A 24278-nucleotide genomic window follows, 5' to 3' on the forward strand; every position below is an offset into this window, starting at 1 on the left:
GGAAGTAATCCAAGAATGTTTCCCCACAATTAGTGAAGTACACAGATTRGACCAAAGGTAAACCTTTAAACCTACATCCAAGCTTTATTTTAACTGAAATTTAAATTGTTGCTTATGAAAAATGGAAACACTATGTATAATTTTTCTACGCCCACATTTGCACAGTGCCTTTTTCTTGGTACATCACATAAAATCTCATTAAATACATTGGAAGTCATACTGTAGTTCTATCAAGAAAGGAAATGAAAAAATCAGAGGGGTATAAATCCTATATTGATCCCATGCATTTTGAAATCGCAACATAGTATAAATTATTAATATGGGCACAAAGTATATATAAAAAAAAWATATATATATTTGTAATCACTGTTGTAGTAGTACAGGATGTTCCAAAATGTGTTTTAACTTGCCAAAGCCTCTTAACCTCTCAGCACAGATCACATCTAACTGTGTGCAGCTTCTGTGCACTGTTACAAAAGAGGATGTTTGACAGCAGTCACTGGATCATTCAGTGGATAGGTTTAAGGAGCTCAGTGCAGATCTGAAAAGAGGATTGCGGAGAGCCACTTTTAAAAAACTGCAGATCATCTGTTCAAAACTGCAGAAGACTGTGCAGAAGTTGGTGTCACCTCTTTGCCAAGGTGTGAATTATGCGAAAGTATTTCTGCTAGAATATGTGGCAACGGATGGAGTTGTAATCTGCAAGCGGCAACCAAAAATGAAACCTGTTTTTCCAATTCTCGTTTTTAAGTTGCAAGAATCATTTGTGATTTTTCAGAATCCAGGTACTGAAAAAGTATGCATCATAAATGTCTATCATAAGTTTATAATTACATCAAACAAAAATTTCATTTATAATATGAAATATGGTAATGCATCAAATAGATGCATCATTAACAAGCAAGTAAGAGGATAATATATTAAAATTGTGTATATTCCTGATTGCACTAACATTAAATAATGGCAGGGTTAAACAGAAATGTGTGCATTATGTTTCATAGGTGTGTCATTATTTAAATAAAACCCCAAAAATCATACCACATAAAAAAATCACCAAAGCAAGAAAAGCTCAAAGCGTGCATGAATATATACCCAGTAGGAGGCGTAATTGTGCAAGATGGATGAAAAATAATACTTTTTTCTTGAAGTCTTAGATGATGAAAAATGTAACAACACACATTTTAAAAATAAAAAACGCATTCCAACTTAACACTCAAATGATACATTTAATTCTACATCTAAAATGAAAATCGAAACTGAGAACAAAATGTAAAGGATAGTAAAAATGTTTAAATATATATAAAATATATCATTTGATCCACACTAAATAGAAGTATACAAAAAGACGGCAAATAAATCTATTTAAAGACTGAAAGTAATCATAAGGGCTATCGGGCAGCGCGCCAGCTAAATGGCCTGTTGCATTGTGTTTTTTCCGTAACACGTTCACACACAAATTGGCCTCTGCATTCCGTTCAAATCTCACCATCATTGGTTAGCTACCGCGTCCGTCACAATCCACCATCCTGCACTTGCATCTGATTGGCTTGAGCGACGCCGACGGCGGAATGGCGAACTCCATTGGTTGAAAAACTAGGTTAGTGGTCCGACAGGCATGACGGCGAAGAGAAACTGGGTCACCGATTGAAAATCGTTTATGTCACAGTTCTCCGTGTTGCTATTACATATTACGAGCGAGTTTCAATGGACAGACGGACTTTATCGCACATGTAAGTACGATATGCTGTCGATTTTGTGCTTTATTAATAACGAGCATCTGCGGCTTTACCGCGCGTTTAATCCGTGATGGATATCGTCGATGTTTTCCCAGCTCTGTGGTCATGTCAGTGCGGTTTTGTGGAGCAGAAGGAGGGACGTTAGCTCACTGGCCAAGTCATGACAGTTTGCGTTCCGCTGCTAGCTGTTACAAAATGCTAATATTAGCCGATGAGACAATTTGTACATGTCGAGAAAAGATGAATACAACACTATTATTCCGGGAGACGGTTTCAGCTGTTGCCAGAAATTGTCGAGACTTTAATTATGTTCGCGCACAGGTATGTGCCGGTAGAAATGTTAGACAGGCATGACCTCAGTTTTCAGTGCTGCTAGCACGCTAGCAATGTAAACAGGCCTTGGTGGGTATCTAGTACACCGTGTCTTCGAGAGCATCTATTCCGCTGCGATAACTTTTGAACTCCCTAACCAGTGAGGACACGCTACTCTGAAAGGGCAGACTCGTATTTTTGGTTATAAAACGTCATGACATATCGGAAGTTTTGTGTGTGTGTGTGTGTATATATATATATATATATATATACATATATATATATATATAATAAAAATGTGACGACCACTCTTTCTCCATAATCTCGTGAGGGTGATAAATCAGTGCAAATTCGTCAACTTTGAAATAAATCATTGACATTATGTTCACTGTGTAATATTATGAGCACGAGCTTGTTTTGGTTTTCTGTTTAGACAAGGACTTGACTCTGATTAATTCATTGCTGTGGATAAAAGATGTATTTATGTATGCAAGTTTATTCTGAAGAACAACAAAAATATTATTTCTGTAGCTTATACTATAGCCTCTAAAAAGTTATGACCTAAAGCAATTAATACAAAAATCCTTATTGAAAGAAATTGTCAGATATTGGTGTGACAACAAACTGCCTTGAATGAATGTTCTGCATTCTAGTAAATGTCACCCAATTGATCTGCCATGGACTTCTTATTTAGCACAAAAGATCACCTTTATAACTGCATAATTTGATATTTTCATATTTAAAAACAACACAAGATAGTATTCTGCCTGGAAACAAAACATTCACCTTGCATGTTAACAAAACCCAACAAGGAAATTGTTTCTTTTTTTATGGATCTTGAAACTGGATCTTTTGTAGTTTAATTAGGATATGACCTGAATTGACTGTTTTTTGCTATATAGGTACATGATCAAAAAACCATTTGATTGTCTTACAGGTTTCTAACCAAAACATCATTAATTATCCCCATCTGCAAAATTGATTTAAAAAAAATGGATAATGGCATAGAGGCTTTTTGTCTATTTATGTCACCACTAAGAATTCTCACAACTGTTACCTGAAATTGCAAATGAAAGTTTTTTTTTATTGTTATTTTTCTAAGGAGACTTAAGTGAATAGTGTAATAATCAATAAAGAGGTCAGAGTACCATTGGTACTGCTTGAGTTATCAACACTTAAAATAAGAGTTTCAAACACTTTAGTTTTTTCGCTTTTTTTTTTTATAAACTTCACAGAAAAGTGAAAATACCTTGAGAACGCTGCACTACCTGCAGTGTGTGATGGACCAGGAAAAGTGCTAGTGGCAACTTTTACTGTATTTACTGGTGAAATTTGAGCTCGACTCAGCTATTAACCTCAAACGAAACTTAATGGTGTCCCAGTTAAGTGGAAGTTGATAACCGACATGCTCGTTCACCGAGCTAACGCATAATAGCAACACAAACTAGTAACGAGTTTCCCTGGATTTTGAACTTGCAAACACTGCAGCAACATGTTTACTTGAGGAGGCTCCACTGTGTGAAGGCTTTTAATGAGAAACTAACGGGCTAAACAACATTTTGATGGTGCTTTTGGTTTTATGTGGCAGGCGGCTATATTGAAATCAGGATTGGGAAGAAACGTAGGAATTTCCAGCTGGGAATTCCAGTTTCATTGGACCTTTTTACTCTGGTTTTCAAATTTGAAACATTAAATTTGTAAACGTGTAAGTAAAATGGATTTTAATAAAGTCCTTGTCATTTTATTTCAACTACGTGTGGTTGATACCAGTTGGATTGTAAAGTCTACAACTTTTTTTATATATGTACATATATAGGCATTAATTTTGTGGCTTTATTTTTATCAGCAGCTTATGTATTAACCTTTTCGTGACAGAAATGAGTTCTTTGGTGAACTTCAGACTTACACGTGTTGTACTTTTTGTTTCTAAACAAGAAGCAATACAGAAGAGTGCTTATCTATTCTGGAATGTTTCCACAAAGGCATTGCGATAAACATAAGTTTGCTATTATGATTTGCCAAAGCTGTTGACTATAAAGACTCGATTACAAAGACAATTAGTGATTTCGGTAAAAAAACAAAAAACAAAGTGGTAGCCAAGGATGAAAGTAGGACAGTGGGTGGTGCGACAGAAACTGTTACAGAAATTGTGGTCAGCCTGGTTGCCCCACTGTGACTTATTGTGTATAATTATGTGATTTCTCTTTTTTTTTTCCTCAGTATGGAAACTTGATGAGTCATACAGAAAGGCCAAATTTGTGGCTAGAGAGGTGGAAGGCTTTCTCTTGTCGGTTGTCTGAATGTGGCCTCGATCTTGTCTGCATTTCTAACGTCAAGTCCACCGGTGATGCATTCAAGTTATCATCACGTCATTAAACTCTGTGTCACATTGACCTATTTATCTGCTTTTATTGCACTTCTTTCTGAATGAAGTTAAATGCTGAGTCACCACTTCTGTCTCCTTGTTGCTGCTCAAGACTGCCATTTGACTCTGAATGTAGCTAAGTACTGTTCAATTAATGTCACTCGCCTTTTAGCAAAATGTAAGAAWAATATTTAGTGCTCAAAATTTTGATGATGGCAATTGACCAAAATTTTCTTTTATTGATGTACAATGTCCTCGCCAAGCTTTCAACTTTAGCGTCTCAGGCACCCAAAGATGTAAATTGCAGGGAATGTTCATARAGATCAAAACATGCTAATAAAATAACTAAAGCCAATAAAATGTTACAGTGAAGATTGCGGCTTTTTACACACCCCACCAGCTTTTATGAGCGTTCTGCTTGTTTGGGTTTCCGCTTTTTCWTAAAAAGGTCTACTAAAGTCAATGTGCTTCTATAGCAAAAATACTTGTATCACAAACAGCTAATTGTTTTTTTTTTTAAAAACCTGAATTGCCAACATTTTAAGTGGCTCTTGCTCTGCTTCTTCTTTTTTATAATAGTTCCATACCACAGACATGGTGAAAGGTTCCTGCACAGTGTTTGACAGCAGATGTGCTATAGAGCAGCTGATGTTGCAACCAAAGATGGTCGGTTGATGATGGCGATGTGCGACCGATGCCGTGACCCRTTCTGACTACCGATGCATCAAAAATATCTCGATCGGGAACATGTTCCAATACCAGAGATCAGTTTGTTGATTAGGTGTTTGCAAATCAGCAGCAAGGCTTCCCCTCCCACGCACCTGAAAGTGCTTATTGATTGCCACCAGTAAGCAATCACAACTAGAAAGCTTTGCCAAGTCAAACAATACATAATGTTATTCTGAAATGGAGTGTCTGATAAGGTCTGGATAGAACCTTCCTTATTGACCATATGCTTTTTTCTTCACGTTAAACATGCTTCATCTCCTTTTGTACATGTACACAGAGTTGAATGACACTTTTGATCCAGATGAACTGATCATTTAGAGATTATTTTACAGGCTTGTTTTATTGCCAGAGTTCATATGTAAAAATGKCATCATATGTGGTTTTTATTTGTCTGGTGAGGTTGAATATTTTTCTAAAAACCTTTGCTCTGTTCACTTTGAGTATTCAGTATTTCCCAATATTCTTCTACCGAAGGAAACTGAAAACAAGGACATTGCTGTTCAAATCTTTACACTGGACTTCTGTTTTTAAACGAAGCYTGTGTTTAGCACTGTGGTCTGCAGCCTTTACAATGCTAAGAGCCATGTTTGCCCTCTGTCCACATACATAAAACTCATTTTGCAGTGCAAAACCATTGTAAAAAGACAGTTTATCATGTTAGACAAATGTCTAAAATGAGACATTTGCCGTCCTTTTTAGATAACATCACTTTTTGTTTTAAAATAAAGTGAAACAAACTCTTTGCAAAAACATGCATGCAACTTTTTTTCCTATATAATACAGGGTTTCCCCCAGAAAACTTGCTAAGCCCGGTGGTCGGGCGTCGAGGCGGTCCACCGTGTTTTTGTATTAAAAGATGTTAAGTTGACAGGAAACGTAAAAGTATTACTGTGTAATTATATGTTACGGRAAAAGATCTCCAGTGAAATGCTATTTAAACCCACAACTAGTCTAAAAACAACAAATTTGCACTTCTTTTTAATCCAAATTAAGTCAGCGGCTCCATCAGGCCCCTCAGGGCTTCAGGGGACATAAATGCTAATACTTTAAAACAGACCACAGATGCATAAATGTAACATTTGTTTATTGAGATGACCAATGCTGCTAAATTTGATTCAATTGTTTAGGCATAAATTAAAAGATTTTAAATTGTTTAACATTTAGATGCAAGATTTTAAGGAGCTGGCCAGTTTACTTTGTAAAACTTCAAAGAACAATAATCATAGTTAGATTGTTTTGTTACCATAGCAACAATCTGATGCTGTGAGTTTAATCTTTGAATTTACAAATACATATTGGTAAACTGCAATTATAACTTATTGCTTTTTAGGCTGGCCAATTAAACTAYTCCCTTCCCCCATATTTCACTAAATCTAACACAGAAGCTGTTAGAGGTGCTGATATTTTTAGCAGCAGGAGGGGCCCCTAAATCAAATTCTCAAGGCCTCAAACAGCCTTGGTCCGGCCCTGCATGATGAGGTAATCCGCTGCACTGCGCAGAGATGTGCAACAAACGGGAGATTTAATTGAATGCTGGCTTTTGTAGCTCTTTCATTTCGTGTCTCTTGAGTTTTTAATAATTGTCACAGAGACTATTCTGGTTGGTCGAGTTTATGGGACGAGTTTCTCAGATCTCCGTGTRGCCGCGCGTTTTAACTGTAAGTAGACAACGCATTTGAAATGGTTTGATGCATCGTGTAATCGGAAAAATAATACTAAAACTAATAATAACATGATATAAAATCAGAGTGATGCGTTATAGACCAGAGAGCACGRAAGCTCCTCACCGGGCTGAACCTGCATRATGAGGTTAGCGCTGCTCGTTATCCACAAACACTCYGGCTAACCGGGACCACAGAAAACTTTACAGGAAAGACAGACACGGAGCCACACGCAGCRTGTTGAGATGCAAACGGCGCATATAATTGTTCGTTCACAAAGATAAATAATTCTCACCWCTTCACAACGCGACCTCTGAATTCGCTACAAGTTATTCCTGCGGTTCACATAGAGCTGCAGAGCTAACGCGGCGGGTTTTAAACTCTTATTTAGAGTTCTCCAAAGGATCATAATTCCTCACAGTAAGTTGATGTAAACATCCATACAGGTCAGACTGTATGGATGTTTATTGCCAGAGTTCAGTGAAAGGAGGCACACGCGATCCGCGCTGAGGTAAGGCAGCGGCAGCGCGCGAGGCAAAGCGCAGAGGCAAAGCGCAGAGGCACCAGCTGTGTGATTGGTCCGCGCGCTGTCTATAAACCTATCCTTTAGGAATAAATCTGCTCTGCTACTGAAATGCTCAAAGCAACAGAGATGCTTCTTTGCAGCCCGGCTTAAAAAAAAAGAAGTGATTATTATTATTTTTTTTAAAATTTTCCTAGAAACGTAAACAAACAACGCTTAGCCTGGCGGAGGGGCTAGTAAAGCATGGCGGGCCGCCAGGCTTACAATACACTGGGGGAAACCCTGTAATATATAGAAAAAAGACATGAATGAGACCCTAAATACATGAAAACGGATCGAACAATATTACTTGGTTGTGGAAATGATGTTCAAGTTCATTTAAAATGGCTCAAATCTGAATATTAGCTCTATCAAAAACACAAAAATTACATACAGTTTGCTCTTTTCTTAGCCCCTGATTTTTCAGGTTAGGTGGAAGATTCCTCCATCAATTTGGGTCCAAAGTCTGTTGATGAAGAAATAACATGATGCCTCAGTGCTAGACTTTTGGACAACTCAGTCCTAAAACATGAGGAAATTTCCTGCGCTGTTTACCTTCGCTGTCAAAGCTTTCAGGATTTATTGAGAGTGAGTGCAGTTCATCAGCAGAGACTCCATGTGGTTAAGAAAGCTCTAAAAATGTTCAAACTTGTTTTTTTTTGGCACCTCAGGCTCAGTTTATGATTTTTATCTGATATATTTGATTCATTGTCCTTTTGTTGAACTGCAGTAAAGCGTTCAGTGAAATTGAAGTGGGAAGTGGATCAGTTGAAGTGATGGGTGCGAGTGGGATTGATCATAAATATTGTGCGAGGGGATTAAAAAACATAGCCCTGCAAAGTGYTTGAAAGGAAAACATTTGTAAGAGTAACATCTTTAATCTCAGTAAGCAACATTTTACTGGACTAATATGATGAAAGCTATTTGCTTCACCTGTCAGTAGCTTTAATTTTATTTGGCTGATGTGGGTTAGTGTGGCATTTTGTAATTTTTTTAGCTGAATTTATTTTATTAAAACATATCTTTTTCTCATTTGCCACTCTGTATGCTTTTTTTTTTTTGCTTTTGTGACTGTAATCCATCTTCTCCTTGTTGTTTTTAATTGATGTGCAGATGTTACCTTGTTGTTCTCACTCCCATGCTTGCTAAACACTCATGTAATTTGACCCAGAAAATCTTGGAAATGGTTTATTTCTATTAGGCCAACTTGTGTCCTCTGACAATTACAAAGGGRAAATTCCACATAGGTTCTATCTTTTTTTCTTTTTTTTTTTCTCAGAATTGTGTAATTTAGTCAACAGAATTTCCCAACAGTGCACTTGTGAAAACATGTCGACCATGTAACRGATATGTTTGATGGAATTGTTTTCCACCCATTAAAAAACAAACAAACTGGAAAACCGTCATGATTGAAGTGGAAGGGTTGAGAAGCTCCAGCAGCCATCTTGCTCTGAGGATCCTTCCTCGTTTCATCAGCAGGTCTGCTGGCTGCTCGTGGATTTCTGAGTGGGTGTGGAGTGTGGAGCAGGGAGAAAAGAGCTGAATGTCTTGCTGACTCACTGATGAGGTAGAAGTAGGTGGTGGATGGAAATCGAGGCTGACTGGTTTGAGACCATAGAGACTGAGTGACCCAGTTTCCACTCCAGCACCAGTTCCTTTTAGTATTCAATCATGACATAGTGGGTTTCCCCTCCTTTCTGGATCACTGCTTTGTCCCTGTAGTGGGGCGCTCTGGTCATGCATTTAACTATTAACAGCCTGTGATTTTTTTTTTTAATGCCATTTTGTGAACTTGTTTTTTCTTCTTCTCTGTGTTAAACATATTGATTAGTGGCACTTTTTTCCCCAATACACTTTTTTCCCCTGTTTTTTATATGCYAAGAGGCAGAGATTTTTTTGTAACATTTTAAATTGGTTCTCAAAAATAGTTCTTTAGACTCGAGAGGCCATTTCCCCAACTTTAACTCTTTTTTTTAATTATTGACCATATTTAAATGAATATTTTAAACTTACCTCTGATCTGTTATTAATCAGATATAATAAGCTCCAAAATACTGAGTGTTGGGTTGTGCTGCATTTAATTTGTTCAAATAGTCTTAGAAGTCCTAAATTTGATTCTAAGCTTGGATATTACTTCAAAATTGAGTGTGCTGTGAAAACAAGTGGGATTTACAAGTCAGTGATGAGGCTGCGTGTTTTTACTAATACAAGGTTAAACTATTGGGTCGTCTTCTGTTTTTTTTTCTTTTTTCTTTTTTTTGTCCATATTCAAACAACGAAGGAGCAAATGGAGATGTCATTTTCCTGTTTTGCGATCCAGCCCATAAGAAGTGCAAATAAATGCTTTCTCACTCATGCAACTTTTACAGCATCATAATGAATTAAAACTCAGGGTGGAATGGAGACATTCAACTTTCCAAGTTGAGATTCATTTTAGGGTTTGTCCCATTCGATGTTTTTTTACAACCTGGAAATCTAATCACGTATGCAACACAGTTGAGSAAAAAATCTGAAACATTTGTAGCCTCCCGTRAAGACAGTTTCTTTCCATTCCTTTACTTCAACCCATGAAAACCCTTCTCTCTCTCTCTCCTCAGCATGTTTGCTGAATTGTCCAAACAGGCAGTTTACATCTTGAATATAAAAGACATGAAAATAATTTGTTCCACCTCACCACCCACACCCCTGCCAATGCATACACAGCACCCAGATCAGTCATTTTTAGCATAAAAAGGAGTAATTAATCCTGTATTGYTTATAATATTGCTTGTGGCATTGTAGAGTGAGATGATGAAACAATAAGAACAATTTAAAAAAAAACAACTTTGAGCCCATCTGCTTGATGGGATGGAGATGTTTCAGATGTTTATTATTATTATTATTATTAATAATAATAAAATATGTTTGTATAGACTTATTTGATAAATAAAGGGCACATAATTATATGAATTAAGGAAATAGGTTTTAGGGGAGTGCAGATATAAAACATACCCTAACAAATGTTTGCCCTCACTGGCATTCCGTATGCAACTGCCTAGAAACCAGTTGGCAGAAATGTCTTGGACTTGAAATTAGAAAAAGCACAGGCATGCTTGCTTTTGCTTTAAGATGAAAGAAAAAAAATGCAGGCTTTATCAGATAGCGTTCTCCAAAACATAAGGACTGAATGCGAACTACAAATATTAATTTGGAAGTCTTTTTAGCGTGAGCCACCTTTCTTTTTGAACGAGTGTTTACACTTTACAGACAAGTTTCCAAGAGCATCTGGTTTTGTCGTCACGCACGTTTTAGCAGGATTCTCAAATAATTGCACAAAACCACTGTAACTGCACAGATGACATATTTTTAATGTGTTTTTATTATGTATTCTTAAAAGAGATTATTTTTTTACTTCCTTCCCCCCCCCTCTTTTAAGAGGCAGACAGGCCAGACCAGCTGTATAAGGATCAGATCATATTAAGGCAAACCACATCAAAGCGGATGAAACTAGGTCAGACTGAATCAAACCAGACTYGGAGCAGATCAGAACGGAGTGGACCAGAGTGGACCAGACTGATCCAGRCGACACCAGGCGCGTCCAGGAAGCCTGTTCAAGTTTCCTTTCCAGGTATTTTCCACTTGTCACACAGGTTCCCTCCAAAAATATAACGGATGTGGACATGGTGTTTTCTGAAGGTACAGGAAGGAAACATGGCGATTCTGCCTGAAACGTTCCTATTCATGGATCACAAATCATACAGATCAATACATTACAGCATCATCCTGTAATGCCAATCAGTTCATACACAATCAGGAACTGATTGTATTCAACTTTGAGTTTCTGTAAAATCTTCAAAACTTTGTAATGGAAAGTTTTGAAGATTAGCAATAAAGTATTTTCAGTTCAAATATACATCTGTTTAGGTATGCTGACCATTTGCCAGCATTTTAATTCAGTGATGCAGAGGAATAATAATAAAAAAAAAAAAACATTTTTTGAAGAATTGTGAGTCACTTCCCCAACAATTTAAATTTAGAGTCTGCTGCTACGGCTACCAATTTTCAAAGCTTCATATGAACAAACATTATTATTATTATTATTATTATTTGGAACAATGGTCTGTGTAAAAACCGGATCAAAACGCAGACATTTGTTTATATTGCTAATCTGCAGGTTTAAAGAGAAGCGAAAACRGCAAGTTGGCATWAAAGGTCTTACTGACATTAAAGCACCGTAGTGAAATGGTGATGATCTGGGCTCAGTTTGCAGCCAGACCTACCTCAATTTCTTAAAATCTKAGGCAACAATTAATAATGAGCTAATTTGACARATTACTCGCTTGTTTGGTTGTATCTGACAGATTACCTCCTTTACTAATTACTGTATTGGTAATTAAGGAGCCCTGCTGCTTYTGGTTATTTTGTGATTACTAAAACGTCTTGACTGTCTAAACGGGTAAAAGTCTTTGTACTTTGACTGTAAAAGCTCCACATCTCTTGCCTGAAGGTCTTAAAACGAATCCTTTTGTGTGTCTACAGTTGAGGGCTCAAGAGTGGATGGAAGGAGATGATTTTAATACAGAGGCTGTGATGAACATCTGTGGTGAGTGTGACCTCTTTACACGCTATGGCCTTTTAGCGGTAAAACTCTTAACTTTTCTTGACATGCCGTGTTTTATTCGACTTTAAAAGCTTTTGCAGATTTTTCCAGAGTTGACATGATTTTAATATTATTATTTTGAGAGTTCTGCAGTCAGAACAAACATGACTAGTCCTGCACACGTTGTGGTTTGTTAGTCAGCGTCGTGCCTACAAATGTGAACGCTCGCTCATAACAACCATCGCTCCTGTGAARCCTTTGCCGTTGGTCTGACTCACCTGTGCACGATTTACTTATTCCTTTCTGGAGTGCATGTGAAGAGGACCAAATCGTCAGAGCTCGATTCACTGAAACTCCACGGGATGTTTGCACTCAGTAAATCGCAGCAATTTAGAGATTGCACATTTGCCTAATTCAAATTTGCTTTGGCAACCAATTACCGTCTCTTTGCTCTTGCACACTGCGCTCACATATAGCTGAGGTTTCATGCACAGAAACTGCTGATATTTATGTAAATTACCGGCGTTGCAAAAAGTACCTAGACCTCAATTATCAGTGCCGTTTGTCAGAGGCTCTGAGCAAATCTGTGGAGTTTGAGTTCTGATAATAGGGTACTCGCATCTAGAAAGGCAGAACTTAATAAATTAGACTTATTTCTGTAATTAAAGTGAACAGTGGCCATTATTTTTTATTTTTATTTTTTCTGTTTAATTCCTTCGTTTATGGTGTAAAAGTAATGAAAACCCAGAATTCAGTTCCTCAGCAAATTAAAATAACGTCTTGGACTGCTAAAAGTCATGTACACATACAGTTTATGCACTCAGTACTTTGCTGGCCTTTTTGCATAAATGTCGTCTATACAGAGGCAATCAGCCTGCGGCATGCTGACATGTTAATTGTGGTTTCACAATCCTCTCAAAGCTTTCCATTCCTGCTACATATAAACCTTCTTTCTACAAAATTGTATTTTTTTCCTTTCACAGAACTTTAATATTTTTAAATGCAGCACCATTTCTTGGCATGGACCACTTATGGCTGAACCTTGCTATAGATGGTGTTGGTAACATTCAGTTCAACATCTGACAAGGTAGCGCTCAGGATTGTTTTGGCCGTAAAGTGGCCAAAATATACTTTTTTTTGTCCTTAATCTATTTTTGTAATGCTGTAATATTCAGAGTCAGTTTCTGATAAAAGGACTGATTTCCATCAGCTTTAAACCTTTTTGGACCATGTTAATAGAAATAAACACTTAAAATATCACCCTGTGTGTGTGTGCGTGTGTGTGTTGAATCCATTTATTGTCCACATTTKGAATTGGATTGGTGAAATAAATAATTTTTTAATCACATTCTAATTTGGGCTGCAGCAGTAATTTGACATTTGTCATCTGATTACATTGCTCCAGGTTGACTGTGCAAACCTCACAGCACATTATGATTTCAGAGCAGATGGTGATTTACATGCAAGGGAGTCAGAAACTGAGCAAGAATCCATCTACTATTTGGTGCTGGTGCTAACAGCAGCTATAGTTCTACCACCACATATTATCCCAAATCATTTTTGAGTATTTCAAAGTTTTTGGTAACTCTTAACTCCTGCTGCTGAATAATTTCACATGCATGCAAAGGCCCTTTCTACTCTCTAACTCAGTCGGTCTTTGCCGTGCAGATGACCTGATGGCAGACCAGCGGATGGACATCTCGTCTACAATGACTGACTTCATGTCCCCCAGCTCCACTGACCTCATCTCCAGCTCCATCAGCACGCCTGGCATGGACTACAACCGCAAGAGGAAAGGCAGCAGCACGGACTACCAGTAAGGACACAAAAGACCACAGAGTTTTCTCATTTGTTCTTGTTCAAAGAGCAGCAAATAGTCAGACCGCAGCAATGAACTGAAACATGTTTCCGTCTCTTCTGTTTCTGTTRGATCTTATTTAACACAGGAAACGAAACACTCGCATCTTGTATTACTTCACATCTTAAAGATTGTACATATTTTCATCGTTTCAATGATATTAATAAATGTTTGTTTACTTTTTTTTTTTTTCCAGAATCGATGGCTTCTCATTTGAGTAAGTTCCAACAATATTCTGTTAATTTATTTATAACAAGTCTGAAAATATCAATAAACCAAATGTTTTTGGTTTGTATTTAATTAGACTGAAATTCTGTTGCTGTTTTAAAAATTTTTCTGTGAATTTTTTTTTTCTCCTCCATCTTAGTGACATGGATCCAGATAAGGATAAACTGGGGAGGTAAGACTCTTTTTTTTTCCCTTAAGTTCTGGCTTTTTAATTAGTCTCCATTGATATTTTAAATGGTAATTTTTTTTCTTAAATTAGTTTATTATGTGGGATCTTATTTTTTAATACATTAAGACATTTTCTTACCCATTTTTCTTATCATAGACATCTAAAMATTTTTAGACGCCACACATCAAGGATTAAAGCTTGACACCACTGCCCCGGAGCACACAGAACTTTCCTTTAATGTTTTACAAGCTGAAAGCGTATCCAAATCCTTTCACAAGATACTCAGATTTCTTCTGTCAACTATGAAGTCTGTAGTAAACAAAGCTTTTTTTTGGATTTTAGATGTGTTTTTTTTTTGTGTTTTTTTTTTTGTGGGGGGGTACATAGTGGTTGTAAAATACAGCATTGTGGGGATCACAAATGACATTTGGTTTATTTTACTCCTTAAGATGTCTTTAAGTGTCAGTAATTGTCTTGTACTGTTGGAAAATAAATCCCAGCCCTTTAAAATGATTACATAAAAAAATTTTTAAAAAAATAAAGACATCTTTCTAAGCAGAAAGAATTGGGTGGAGTGGAAACTGTCCCCATTGTTGCACCTTCTTTAAAGAGAAAAATTGAAGYGGGGCTCGACAGATTGTACAGTTGAATAAAATCTTCAGTTGACCTTGTTGCGTAATCATAAAAAGAGGTTACAGAACCTGTTAGGTTTGCTCTGGGCCAAATTCTTCAATTCTCACCTTTTTGTCKCTGCACCTGCAGAAACCATAATGYATTTTTTGCAGGATCACTTTMTTTTTTTTCCCTTTTTTAATGCTTCTTCTTGTCCTTGCAGTGACCACCAGGGCAGGATTAAGAATGCCAGGTACAAACGCTGCTCCTCCTCTTTCCTTTCTCTCATTACCATCTAATCTCTCTTTCACTGACTCAGTGCCACTGGCCTGATTGAAAACAGAGCTTCATAAGACGTAGTTATTAGGAAGGAAAGCCCTGTAAGGGCACATCTAATGGTTAATTAGAATCTGATACAGCATGTCGGTAATGTGAAAGCAGAACAGGCAAGTTGGCCAGTTTCTCTCAACTTCAGTTTTTCTTACAATCAAGGATGAATTGCACACCGAAAGATTTTTATTTGAACTGCTCGCTAACTCACAGCACAAGAAAGCAGCTCGGCTCTGTGGATAATTAGTTCACTTCATTGATATCGGTGATGGATTCTGGATTTAGTTGTTTTGACAAGAAAGAGTAACTGTGGTTTTCTGTATTCCTCCCTCACAGAGAGGCTCACAGTCAGATTGAGAAACGTCGGAGAGACAAGATGAACAGCTTCATCGACGAGCTGGCCTCTCTCGTACCCACCTGTAACGCAATGTCCCGCAAACTGGATAAGCTGACGGTCCTGCGTATGGCGGTGCAGCACATGAAGACACTCAGAGGTTAGAATAAGTGGCAAGATGTGTTTTAGCGGTATATGAACATTCGCTGAGAGAGTAAAGTCTCTATTATAAATACAGGAGAAGTGGGAAAAAACCCCCAAAAAAACTAGATATCTGGAAGTGTATGGTTGATTTGCAAAGGTGCATCTAGAAAAGTTAACTGGGCTTCTTTTAAGCCTGAGCTTGAAGTTAACCAAAATATGTTGTGTAATGAGCTTCACATTTTTGAATGGAAATACAGAAGTAGTTTCTTTTAATTGCAGAATATCATTATTTTCATTTCTAATACAACCATGAAACTACTTCTGTATAGTAGATTGAAATGTTCTAATTTCTTTTGATACAGTGGAATATGTCTAGTCATCTCATCTCTTTAGTTGTTACTCAGAGTAAGAATTTTATACGATTTCACCCTTTATTTGGTCTCTTTTTTTCATATGATAAAATCAGTTTCAGGAAACTTGGCGGGAATGTCATTTTATGACACAGTTCCTGGACGTTTGCTCTTGTTGATAAGGACAGAACATTTGGTCATTTGTAATCTCCCATTTCCATAGAGCTGGAAAATCTAAAGATTATCAAAGTGTGTTCTTTCCAAAACTGATCAGGGGGCGGAAAATTGGTGATGAAAGCCAGAAATTTCAGCAGCTGCGCAAACATTTAGTTCACTTATGTTTGGGCGAGTTTTTATTAGACTTACTACAAATATGGAACTGTATTGGTTGTAAAAAAAAACAAAAGTAATTGAGTTGCTGTTGATTAAAAAGAAGTGGTTTTGACTTTTACATGAGAAGAAAAGATTACATGGATATCCGCTGATGCTCTGATTTCAGGTGCGGCTAACCCATACACAGAGGCAAACTACAAACCTTCCTTTCTGTCAGATGATGAACTGAAGCATTTGATACTAAGGGTGAGTGAGTAATGCTCCTGCAGCATTTTTTACAGTTTCAGTTTAGTTGCCAGTGTTATTAGTCAAAGCATTAAGCAGCCGTCTCTATAATAGTGTTGTTTTGCATTTATAATGCAGGCTGCTGATGGTTTCCTGTTTGTGGTCGGCTGCGATCGTGGCAAAATCCTTTTTGTGTCCGAATCTGTGTACAAGATTCTGAACTACAGCCAGGTATGCCGACATGTAAAAYGGAGAGACGTGAGGATGAAATGTCATGCGTGTATGATCAATTTAGAGTTTTTAATACACCGTGTGATGCAAATGTTTTGCTGAAGCTSTTCGTTTTCAGAAACCTTTTCATAAGATGTCACTRCTGGAGTACAAGTAGCGTCATAAACTAAGTCACTATACAACAAAACGGATCATTTATTGGAAATGTATGCTTTTAACAAGAGGGAAATATAATATTAATGTGGAGYGGAGTGCAGATTGAGCTATTTAACAAACAGGGATACAGTTCTTAGAGTGGGGGAAAATGAATTATCTTTGATATTTTCTAAGACTAAATTATAGGCCAAAAAACAAAAAAAGGTCAATCAAGTATTGAAAAACATTTGTTTCCTCACCTTTCTCCATATAAAWTTTTTTAAAACATGAAARAATGTTAAAAGCTCAGAAATATGCAGAAYATTCCAAGTGATTATACTCAGTTATRGAGCAAAAGTAGAAATAATATTGAAAGTGTTAGAGACGAAACAACTTTCAAGATCTGAACCATGTTCATCTGAGATGATGAAGCTAATCACAACAAAACGAGCATGAATTCTTCAGATGAAGACAACCGCTAGCCTCCCTCCAGAGTATTTCTAACAGTAGCAAACAGTATACATCATCAATAAAAGCAATAATATGCTAGAAGTAGGTAAATTGTAAGACGTATTTGATGTTCTCAAGAAAATATCTTCATTTTCTGCTTTAAATGTTGATAGAGTAGCACAACCCACACTTTGCTTTCTAAAAGGGAGATACGATGTTTACAACTCGCTGCATGTTGTCGTCACAGTAAAAAGAACTGAATTACACAGAGCCTACAAATTTATCAGTGTTGGTAACCCATGCAAATGTTCTTTCCTTTTGTTTTCATATGTCATCTGGTTCTGTTGTCGTCTCAAGAATGACCTGATAGGTCAGAGTCTGTTTGACTACCTTCACCCCAAGGACATCGCTAAAGTCAAAGAACAGCTGTCGTCCTCAGATACAGCGCCACGAGARAGACTTATTGACGCTAAAAGTAAGCAAGGACGAGCACATATCATCTGTTTTGCAGCGCTTGAGATCCTCCCTTTGAATTTATGTCTTAATCTGCTTTGTGATCCCAACAGGGGGAGGGGGGGGGGACAAATCCTGCCACAGTCAGCAATATTCAGGCATAAGAAACAAACTGTTCAACTTCATTACTTTCTGGGGAAAAAGAAATCTSAAATTTTGCAAAGCCTATTTGGATGAATAAGAAGTGACAGAAAATAGTCAACAGCTAAAACTGGCAACTGAATTTTGTCTCAACAATACTAGAANGCCTACAAATTTATCAGTGTTGGTAACCCATGCAAATGTTCTTTCCTTTTGTTTTCATATGTCATCTGGTTCTGTTGTCGTCTCAAGAATGACCTGATAGGTCAGAGTCTGTTTGACTACCTTCACCCCAAGGACATCGCTAAAGTCAAAGAACAGCTGTCGTCCTCAGATACAGCGCCACGAGARAGACTTATTGACGCTAAAAGTAAGCAAGGACGAGCACATATCATCTGTTTTGCAGCGCTTGAGATCCTCCCTTTGAATTTATGTCTTAATCTGCTTTGTGATCCCAACAGGGGGAGGGGGGGGGGACAAATCCTGCCACAGTCAGCAATATTCAGGCATAAGAAACAAACTGTTCAACTTCATTACTTTCTGGGGAAAAAGAAATCTSAAATTTTGCAAAGCCTATTTGGATGAATAAGAAGTGACAGAAAATAGTCAACAGCTAAAACTGGCAACTGAATTTTGTCTCAACAATACTAGAAGGATGATTGCTTTACAATTAATTTGTAGATCTTTTTTTTTTTTTAAAGTGGGGGAAAAAAAAGCATTTTTCAAAGCTTTTGTCCTAACTTGAGTTGTTTGTAATTTCAGCCGGTCTTCCTGTGAAGACGGATATCACTCCCGGTCCATCTCGACTCTGTTCTGGAGCCAGACGGTCGTTCTTCTGCAGGATGAAGTGCAACAGGCCTTCTGTCAAAGTAGAAGATAAAGACTTCCCCTCCACTTGCTCCAAGAAGAAAGGTAGAAATGAGAAATGAGAAAAACATACATCTGCAACTGTCAACCAAAATGAATTTGGGTTTCTCACAGCAACACCTGCAGCCTTCTTGTGCTGCCTTATTATCTTACTTTTTGGTTTATATCATTTTATATCACCAACAGTTCTCTCTTCGCTTTACCTCACATTCATAAGATGTAGTTTTGTTACAAAACTAAAAGTCTTTTTTATGTTTATTGCCTCTTTAGCTATRAAAAGGAATCACACTTCGGTTGGCAGATCAGTTTTTCCATTAGAAAACAGAGGAAGTTTGCCTSCTTGAATTTGTTCACCTATGGTTTTATAGAAAGTTCACTTCCAGASAGCAGCACTAACTGCAGCTGTTTCCTATGATACTCTTAACACAAAATAACRCAATGAAAGAGAATTGCTGCATGGCTTTCGGATTTATATGTTTAAAATCTGAACAGTGTGGTGTGCATTTCTATCCAGCTGACGCTCTTTCTTTGTGGTGCATGCAACGGTTGCCATAGACCTAAAGTGTCATTTTTTTAGTTCGCCCCCAAAAGAGAACACAGTTTTATTAACTTAACGTTTCACACTTAAGCTGTTTTGTTCTGTTCAAATTTCGCAAAAATGKGAGTTCAGCAAATGGATGCGTTCGTCCACAACACCTGATTTAACGTACATGTTTTTGGACTGTGGGACACCCAGAGAAAACCCTTGCACGTACACAGAAAACAGAGAAACTCCACATTGAAAGGTTCTGTCCTGGAATTGAACTTGTGACCTCCTTGCTRTGAGTCATGTGTGAAGCTTGATATTTGACAGTGAAATCACTCTTGCAGTGTTACTTTGCAGCACCCAGTGCATTGGAAGTCCTGCCACTAAAGCTGAATGARGCGTTTTTATAGTCAATATTCTGCATTTCCACTGCTGATCAACCTGCAGGAATCTTGTCTTGGTAAAACTGCAAATACTTAAATTCTCCACYTTCGAGTGTATTCCATTCACCATTAATTGTGTTTAATCTAGTCAGCAATTTTTTTATTTTTTATTTATTTATTTTTTTACATTGGCTTTTAATACAAAATCTTCCTTACATCATCGGAGGGTTTTCCTGGAACAAGGTCTCTGTGCTGCAGAGGCCTGAGGACAAATGAGTCACACAGATGGTTGTGTGTGTGGCCCGCCTTAGTCATTGGTGGGATTTGCTGAAGCGTCATTGATTTCTGAAGACATTTGCAGAGTAAAGTCATGCAGCACAATGGATAAAGCCACTGTAAATTTATTATTATTTTTAGCAGTCCACTGAATAGTTTATTGTGATGCACTTTGCCGTCCTCCTGTTGTTCAGTGTTGGTACCAGAAAGCTTCTGTCATGCACTAAGCTACATATTTAAAGGAAACGTGTCTCAGTGGTTGTTGCTTTGAATAGAGGTTGAGCAAACTAATGCAAATTTGCAACTCAAATAAGCAAAGTAAGAAAGTCCAGTTCTTACGCGAGACTAAACAATCTCCACTGCTTCCTCGGTCTCTGTGGGGGTTTTTTTTTGCAGCTTGAGATAAACAAATAAAACACACTAATTTAAGCTTGATAGATTTAGTTAGGAATKAGTCTCAATGCTGTTGCTAAGAAACAATGTTTTTGTGTGCATAAATGTTTAGAAATAAAGATGATTAACAATATTTTACTGTTGCCATTCATGAAAAGAACTACAGGATGATGCCTACATTTTGTTTGCCAAGTTGGATTTTTTTTWAATTCACGTCCTGTTACAATAATAAAGTCCACAGAAATTCAGTTTTTAAACATTAATGACTAGTAAGGTAAATGGTGCATATACAGTTAGCATATTTATTTAGGTCAGTATTTTCTAATGTAAAAGTATTTTTTATGGTTTTGTATTTTTAGCTTAAAAAATTGTTGATAGAATATTTTTTCCAGCAAATTATGTCGTTGGCATCCCTACTTATTCTTATAAGACCACAACAATAACATTCTTGTTATTAAATTTTAGCATGAAACCCAAATGTGTATCATGCTAAGAACACAAGTAATTCAAATAGTTTCGTTATTTCGTTCTCAAGACATGACAAATAAGCAAACAATTGCTCTCTAAATATTTTTTATTTACATTAATAAGAACATAAACACATATATCTTATGTTCACATGAAATTCCTCAGAAATCACTAAAATATGTTGAGGGTTTGACCTTTGACACAGAATTTCTTTTCCCTCGACTGTTTTGTATTGTTTTAGTTGTCTGATCTGATTCTAATAGGTTTTTGTGGCCTTTGAATAATAATAATAATAAATCTAACTTTGGATTTTACATCTATTGATACATCTAGACATAACTGAATTTATCATAATTCAAGCCTTTTGATTTCAACTTCATTGAATTGAAATATGCAATTTCAACTTTTAAGCAAAGGAATAATTTTTTTTTTTACATTTATTTTTTTCTTTTTCTCTTTTACTCCTGTCTCATTTCAGCTGACCGGAAGAGCTTCTGCACCATCCACAGCACAGGGTACCTAAAGAGCTGGCCGCCCACAAAGATGGGACTGGATGAAGACAACGAGCCAGACAACGAGGGCTGCAACCTGAGCTGCCTGGTGGCCATCGGCCGCCTACACCCCCACATCGTCCCCCAGCCCAGCCCGGCCGACATCAGGGTGAAGCCCACAGAATACGTCTCCAGGCACGCCATCGACGGCAAGTTTGTCTTCGTCGACCAGAGGTGAGAACGGGAAATTTTTTATTTTTTATTTATTTTTTTACTTTATAGTTCCGTTGCTTGGTTTCTATGCTGAAATGTTTTCCATATATTTTTAAAGATGAAAGTTTATTACAAMGTTTTCTTTTTTTATATAATTTGATATGACCAGGTTTTATAAGGATGATAACAGCATTACAGATATGGTGACGATGCTAGTTAATATGTAGCTGTTAAGTAAAAATATCAGGACTAATGATGATCATTTAAACAAAATCTGTGTGATTGTTGATGGATTTTGACAGCAGGAAATCTTTAATTGTGGCTGCCTTAAAGTCTCGTTAACAATATTGTTAATGGCAATGAGCGTCGTTTCTAAGGGCAGGAAACCTTTCATGATGGCATTTTATTGTGCCTCGAATTATTCATAAATACATTTCTATTGTGCTCAACCTTTATCAGACTTCTACTAAATCCAAAATCAAGAGCATCGACTCACACTTGATTTCTTTGATGCACTTTGTTTCTCTCTGATGCGTTTAGAGAGAAATTTGGTAATTTCCAGTAACTGACCTGCTATTCACCAGTCGGATCAAGGGAAAATAATTGCCAATCAGTGCTTTACAGAAGGGGATTTTCAGCAGGAAATTACCAAACRAAAAGCTAACCAGAAAAGAAACATTAATAACTAAAAGCTTAAAGTCACGACTCCTGAACAGTTCACAAACATTCATTTTTAACTTTGAAAYAAACTGCTCTCTAAAGCAGATATTTTGGTTGGTGTATTTAGTTTAGTTGTTGGCTGAAATTTGTGGCTTATGCCAGTAGAAGTACTGACAGAAACTTCTACTGRGGGARAGGGGTAAAAACGGTCTACATTCTCTGTATTAAACTTGTCAAAAGTCAAACACCATCAACATAAAGTCAACGATTATTTCCGTGTCTCCAGAGCAACAGCTATCCTCGCCTACCTGCCCCAAGAGCTGCTCGGAACCTCCTTCTACGAATATTTTCACCAGGATGACATCAGCCACCTGGCTGAGTGTCACAGACAAGGTATCGTCTGAAAGTGAAGCACAGTAWTAACGCAGATAATCCCGGCGGAGGAGAGGGGGGGGGCATAAAAGCATAAATTGTTGTTTCTTGTGTCCTCAGTGCTGCAGATGAGAGAAAAGATCAACACCAACTGTTACAAATTCAAAATCAAAGATGGCTCCTTCATCACGTTAAGGAGCAGATGGTTCAGCTTCATGAACCCCTGGACCAAGGAGGTGGAGTACATCGTCTCTACCAACACGGTCGTATCGTGAGTATCCGCACACCTGAAAGCTTTAGTTTCATCCCTGCAGACCTCCTGCTGGAAGGCGGATCATTTTTCCATCTGTGCTTCCCCCCCCCTGTAGGTGTCCGATAATGGAAGGATCAGATTACCCTCAGTCGGCTGCGTCTCCGCAGAGCATGGACAGCGTTCTGACCTCAGAGGGTAAAACAGCTGAAAAGAGAAACATGCTAACGCTGAAGCATCACCKGTGGCGTGAGCCTGCATGTTGTTGCGCTGTATAGATGACATATTTCCTGTTTTCCTGCCGATTTTTTGTCAGGTGGGGGGAGACGGGCTTTGCAGACCGTTCCCGGCATCCCAGGCGGCACGAGAGCGGGAGCCGGGAAGATCGGACGCATGATAGCGGAGGAAGTGATGGAGATTCAGAGGTGAGAGGGAGCAGATCGAGTCTGTGCCATTTTTCAAAACMAATCAAGCAGGAAAACACAGATATATTCCTGTAATGGAAAATCAATGCGGGCCTGGTTCATAAGGCAGACGGTTAAGTGAAGCCAAGGCGTGATTGAACCGCTATTAATAGCCTTCTGTTCGAGCTGGCGGTACGGRAGCATCTGTGGGGAAATTGTGAACAGAATTTGACCTTTGGTATATAATTTCACACAGTTTGTACTGAATCATTCTTCATCATATGAAAAATACCAACCATGAGGTAAATGGGGAGTCATCGCATGTTCGGTACAGGGAGAAATAGGACAACATGGTGCACTCGTCTGCAGAGGTTATTTTAAGGATTTAAATCTCAAACAGTGGCATGTGCAAATTTAGAGCCCGGTGGAGTCAAATCTCCTCCGCTGACATATTTCAGAAGTTGGGTTTTTATAATTTACAGTGGTTAATTTTAACTTTAAAAAAATCTTTGGTCCTACAAAGGTTAGTTCAGACTCTCAGAAGAGTCTGAGGTGAGTGAGAGAGTTTGTGGGTTGTTGCAATGGTGTGGAAACTATCATCTCACTGTAAATGGGAACAAATGTGAGGTGGTGGAGGAGCATAAACACCTCTGTGGTTGCCTAGACAACAGATTGGATAACACTCATGGTGTCCACAAAAAGGGACAAAATAGAGTGGGTGAGAATGCTTTAGGTCAGGGGTGTTGAACTCCTGTCTTCAACGGATGATGTCCTGCTACTGTTGTCTGCTTCAACACACCTGAAGCCAATAATTCAGTCGTTAATAGGACTCTGTGGAACTTGACGGCATCATAAATTGACTATTGRTCCATTGTTAGGTGYTAAGTCCTTCTGTTTTTTTGCTGTAAAATGTTGCAGATCAGCTGTAACTAACTTTAACCCTCCTGTGCTGCAACTGACTTTCGGACAGCGGGAAAGCGTGGAGAGACGTTGTCCCGTCAGACCGTCAGTTCCTGAAACGACACACGAAAATAAAAC

The 24278-nt window shown here is 37.8% G+C and overlaps 1 protein-coding gene across 2 annotated transcripts in view; it reads left to right on the forward strand.

Annotated features, from left to right (window-relative positions):
* Nucleotides 1–1599: 1599 nt before the first annotated feature.
* The window catches only part of bmal1a (basic helix-loop-helix ARNT like 1a), a 28526-nt gene continuing 5847 nt past the window's right edge, over nucleotides 1600–24278 (forward strand). Inside the window, exons 1-17 of one of the 2 annotated variants that reach the window (XM_017305343.1) lie at nucleotides 1600–1730; nucleotides 10783–10972; nucleotides 11884–11947; nucleotides 13613–13760; nucleotides 13999–14019; nucleotides 14170–14202; nucleotides 15035–15064; nucleotides 15478–15635; nucleotides 16469–16548; nucleotides 16666–16758; nucleotides 17701–17818; nucleotides 18700–18849; nucleotides 21329–21575; nucleotides 22501–22607; nucleotides 22707–22857; nucleotides 22955–23034; nucleotides 23153–23261. In XM_017305343.1, the coding sequence (XP_017160832.1) occupies nucleotides 11902–11947; nucleotides 13613–13760; nucleotides 13999–14019; nucleotides 14170–14202; nucleotides 15035–15064; nucleotides 15478–15635; nucleotides 16469–16548; nucleotides 16666–16758; nucleotides 17701–17818; nucleotides 18700–18849; nucleotides 21329–21575; nucleotides 22501–22607; nucleotides 22707–22857; nucleotides 22955–23034; nucleotides 23153–23261 (1571 nt within the window). In that variant the 5' untranslated portion in view covers nucleotides 1600–1730; nucleotides 10783–10972; nucleotides 11884–11901. The remainder of the gene's footprint in view (nucleotides 1731–10782; nucleotides 10973–11883; nucleotides 11948–13612; nucleotides 13761–13998; nucleotides 14020–14169; nucleotides 14203–15034; nucleotides 15065–15477; nucleotides 15636–16468; nucleotides 16549–16665; nucleotides 16759–17700; nucleotides 17819–18699; nucleotides 18850–21328; nucleotides 21576–22500; nucleotides 22608–22706; nucleotides 22858–22954; nucleotides 23035–23152; nucleotides 23262–24278) is intronic. The other variant, XM_008411734.2, reaches the window with a different exon arrangement.

This window comes from Poecilia reticulata, linkage group LG6 (assembly GCF_000633615.1).
Source record: "Poecilia reticulata strain Guanapo linkage group LG6, Guppy_female_1.0+MT, whole genome shotgun sequence".
Taxonomy (NCBI): Eukaryota; Metazoa; Chordata; class Actinopteri; order Cyprinodontiformes; family Poeciliidae; genus Poecilia; species Poecilia reticulata.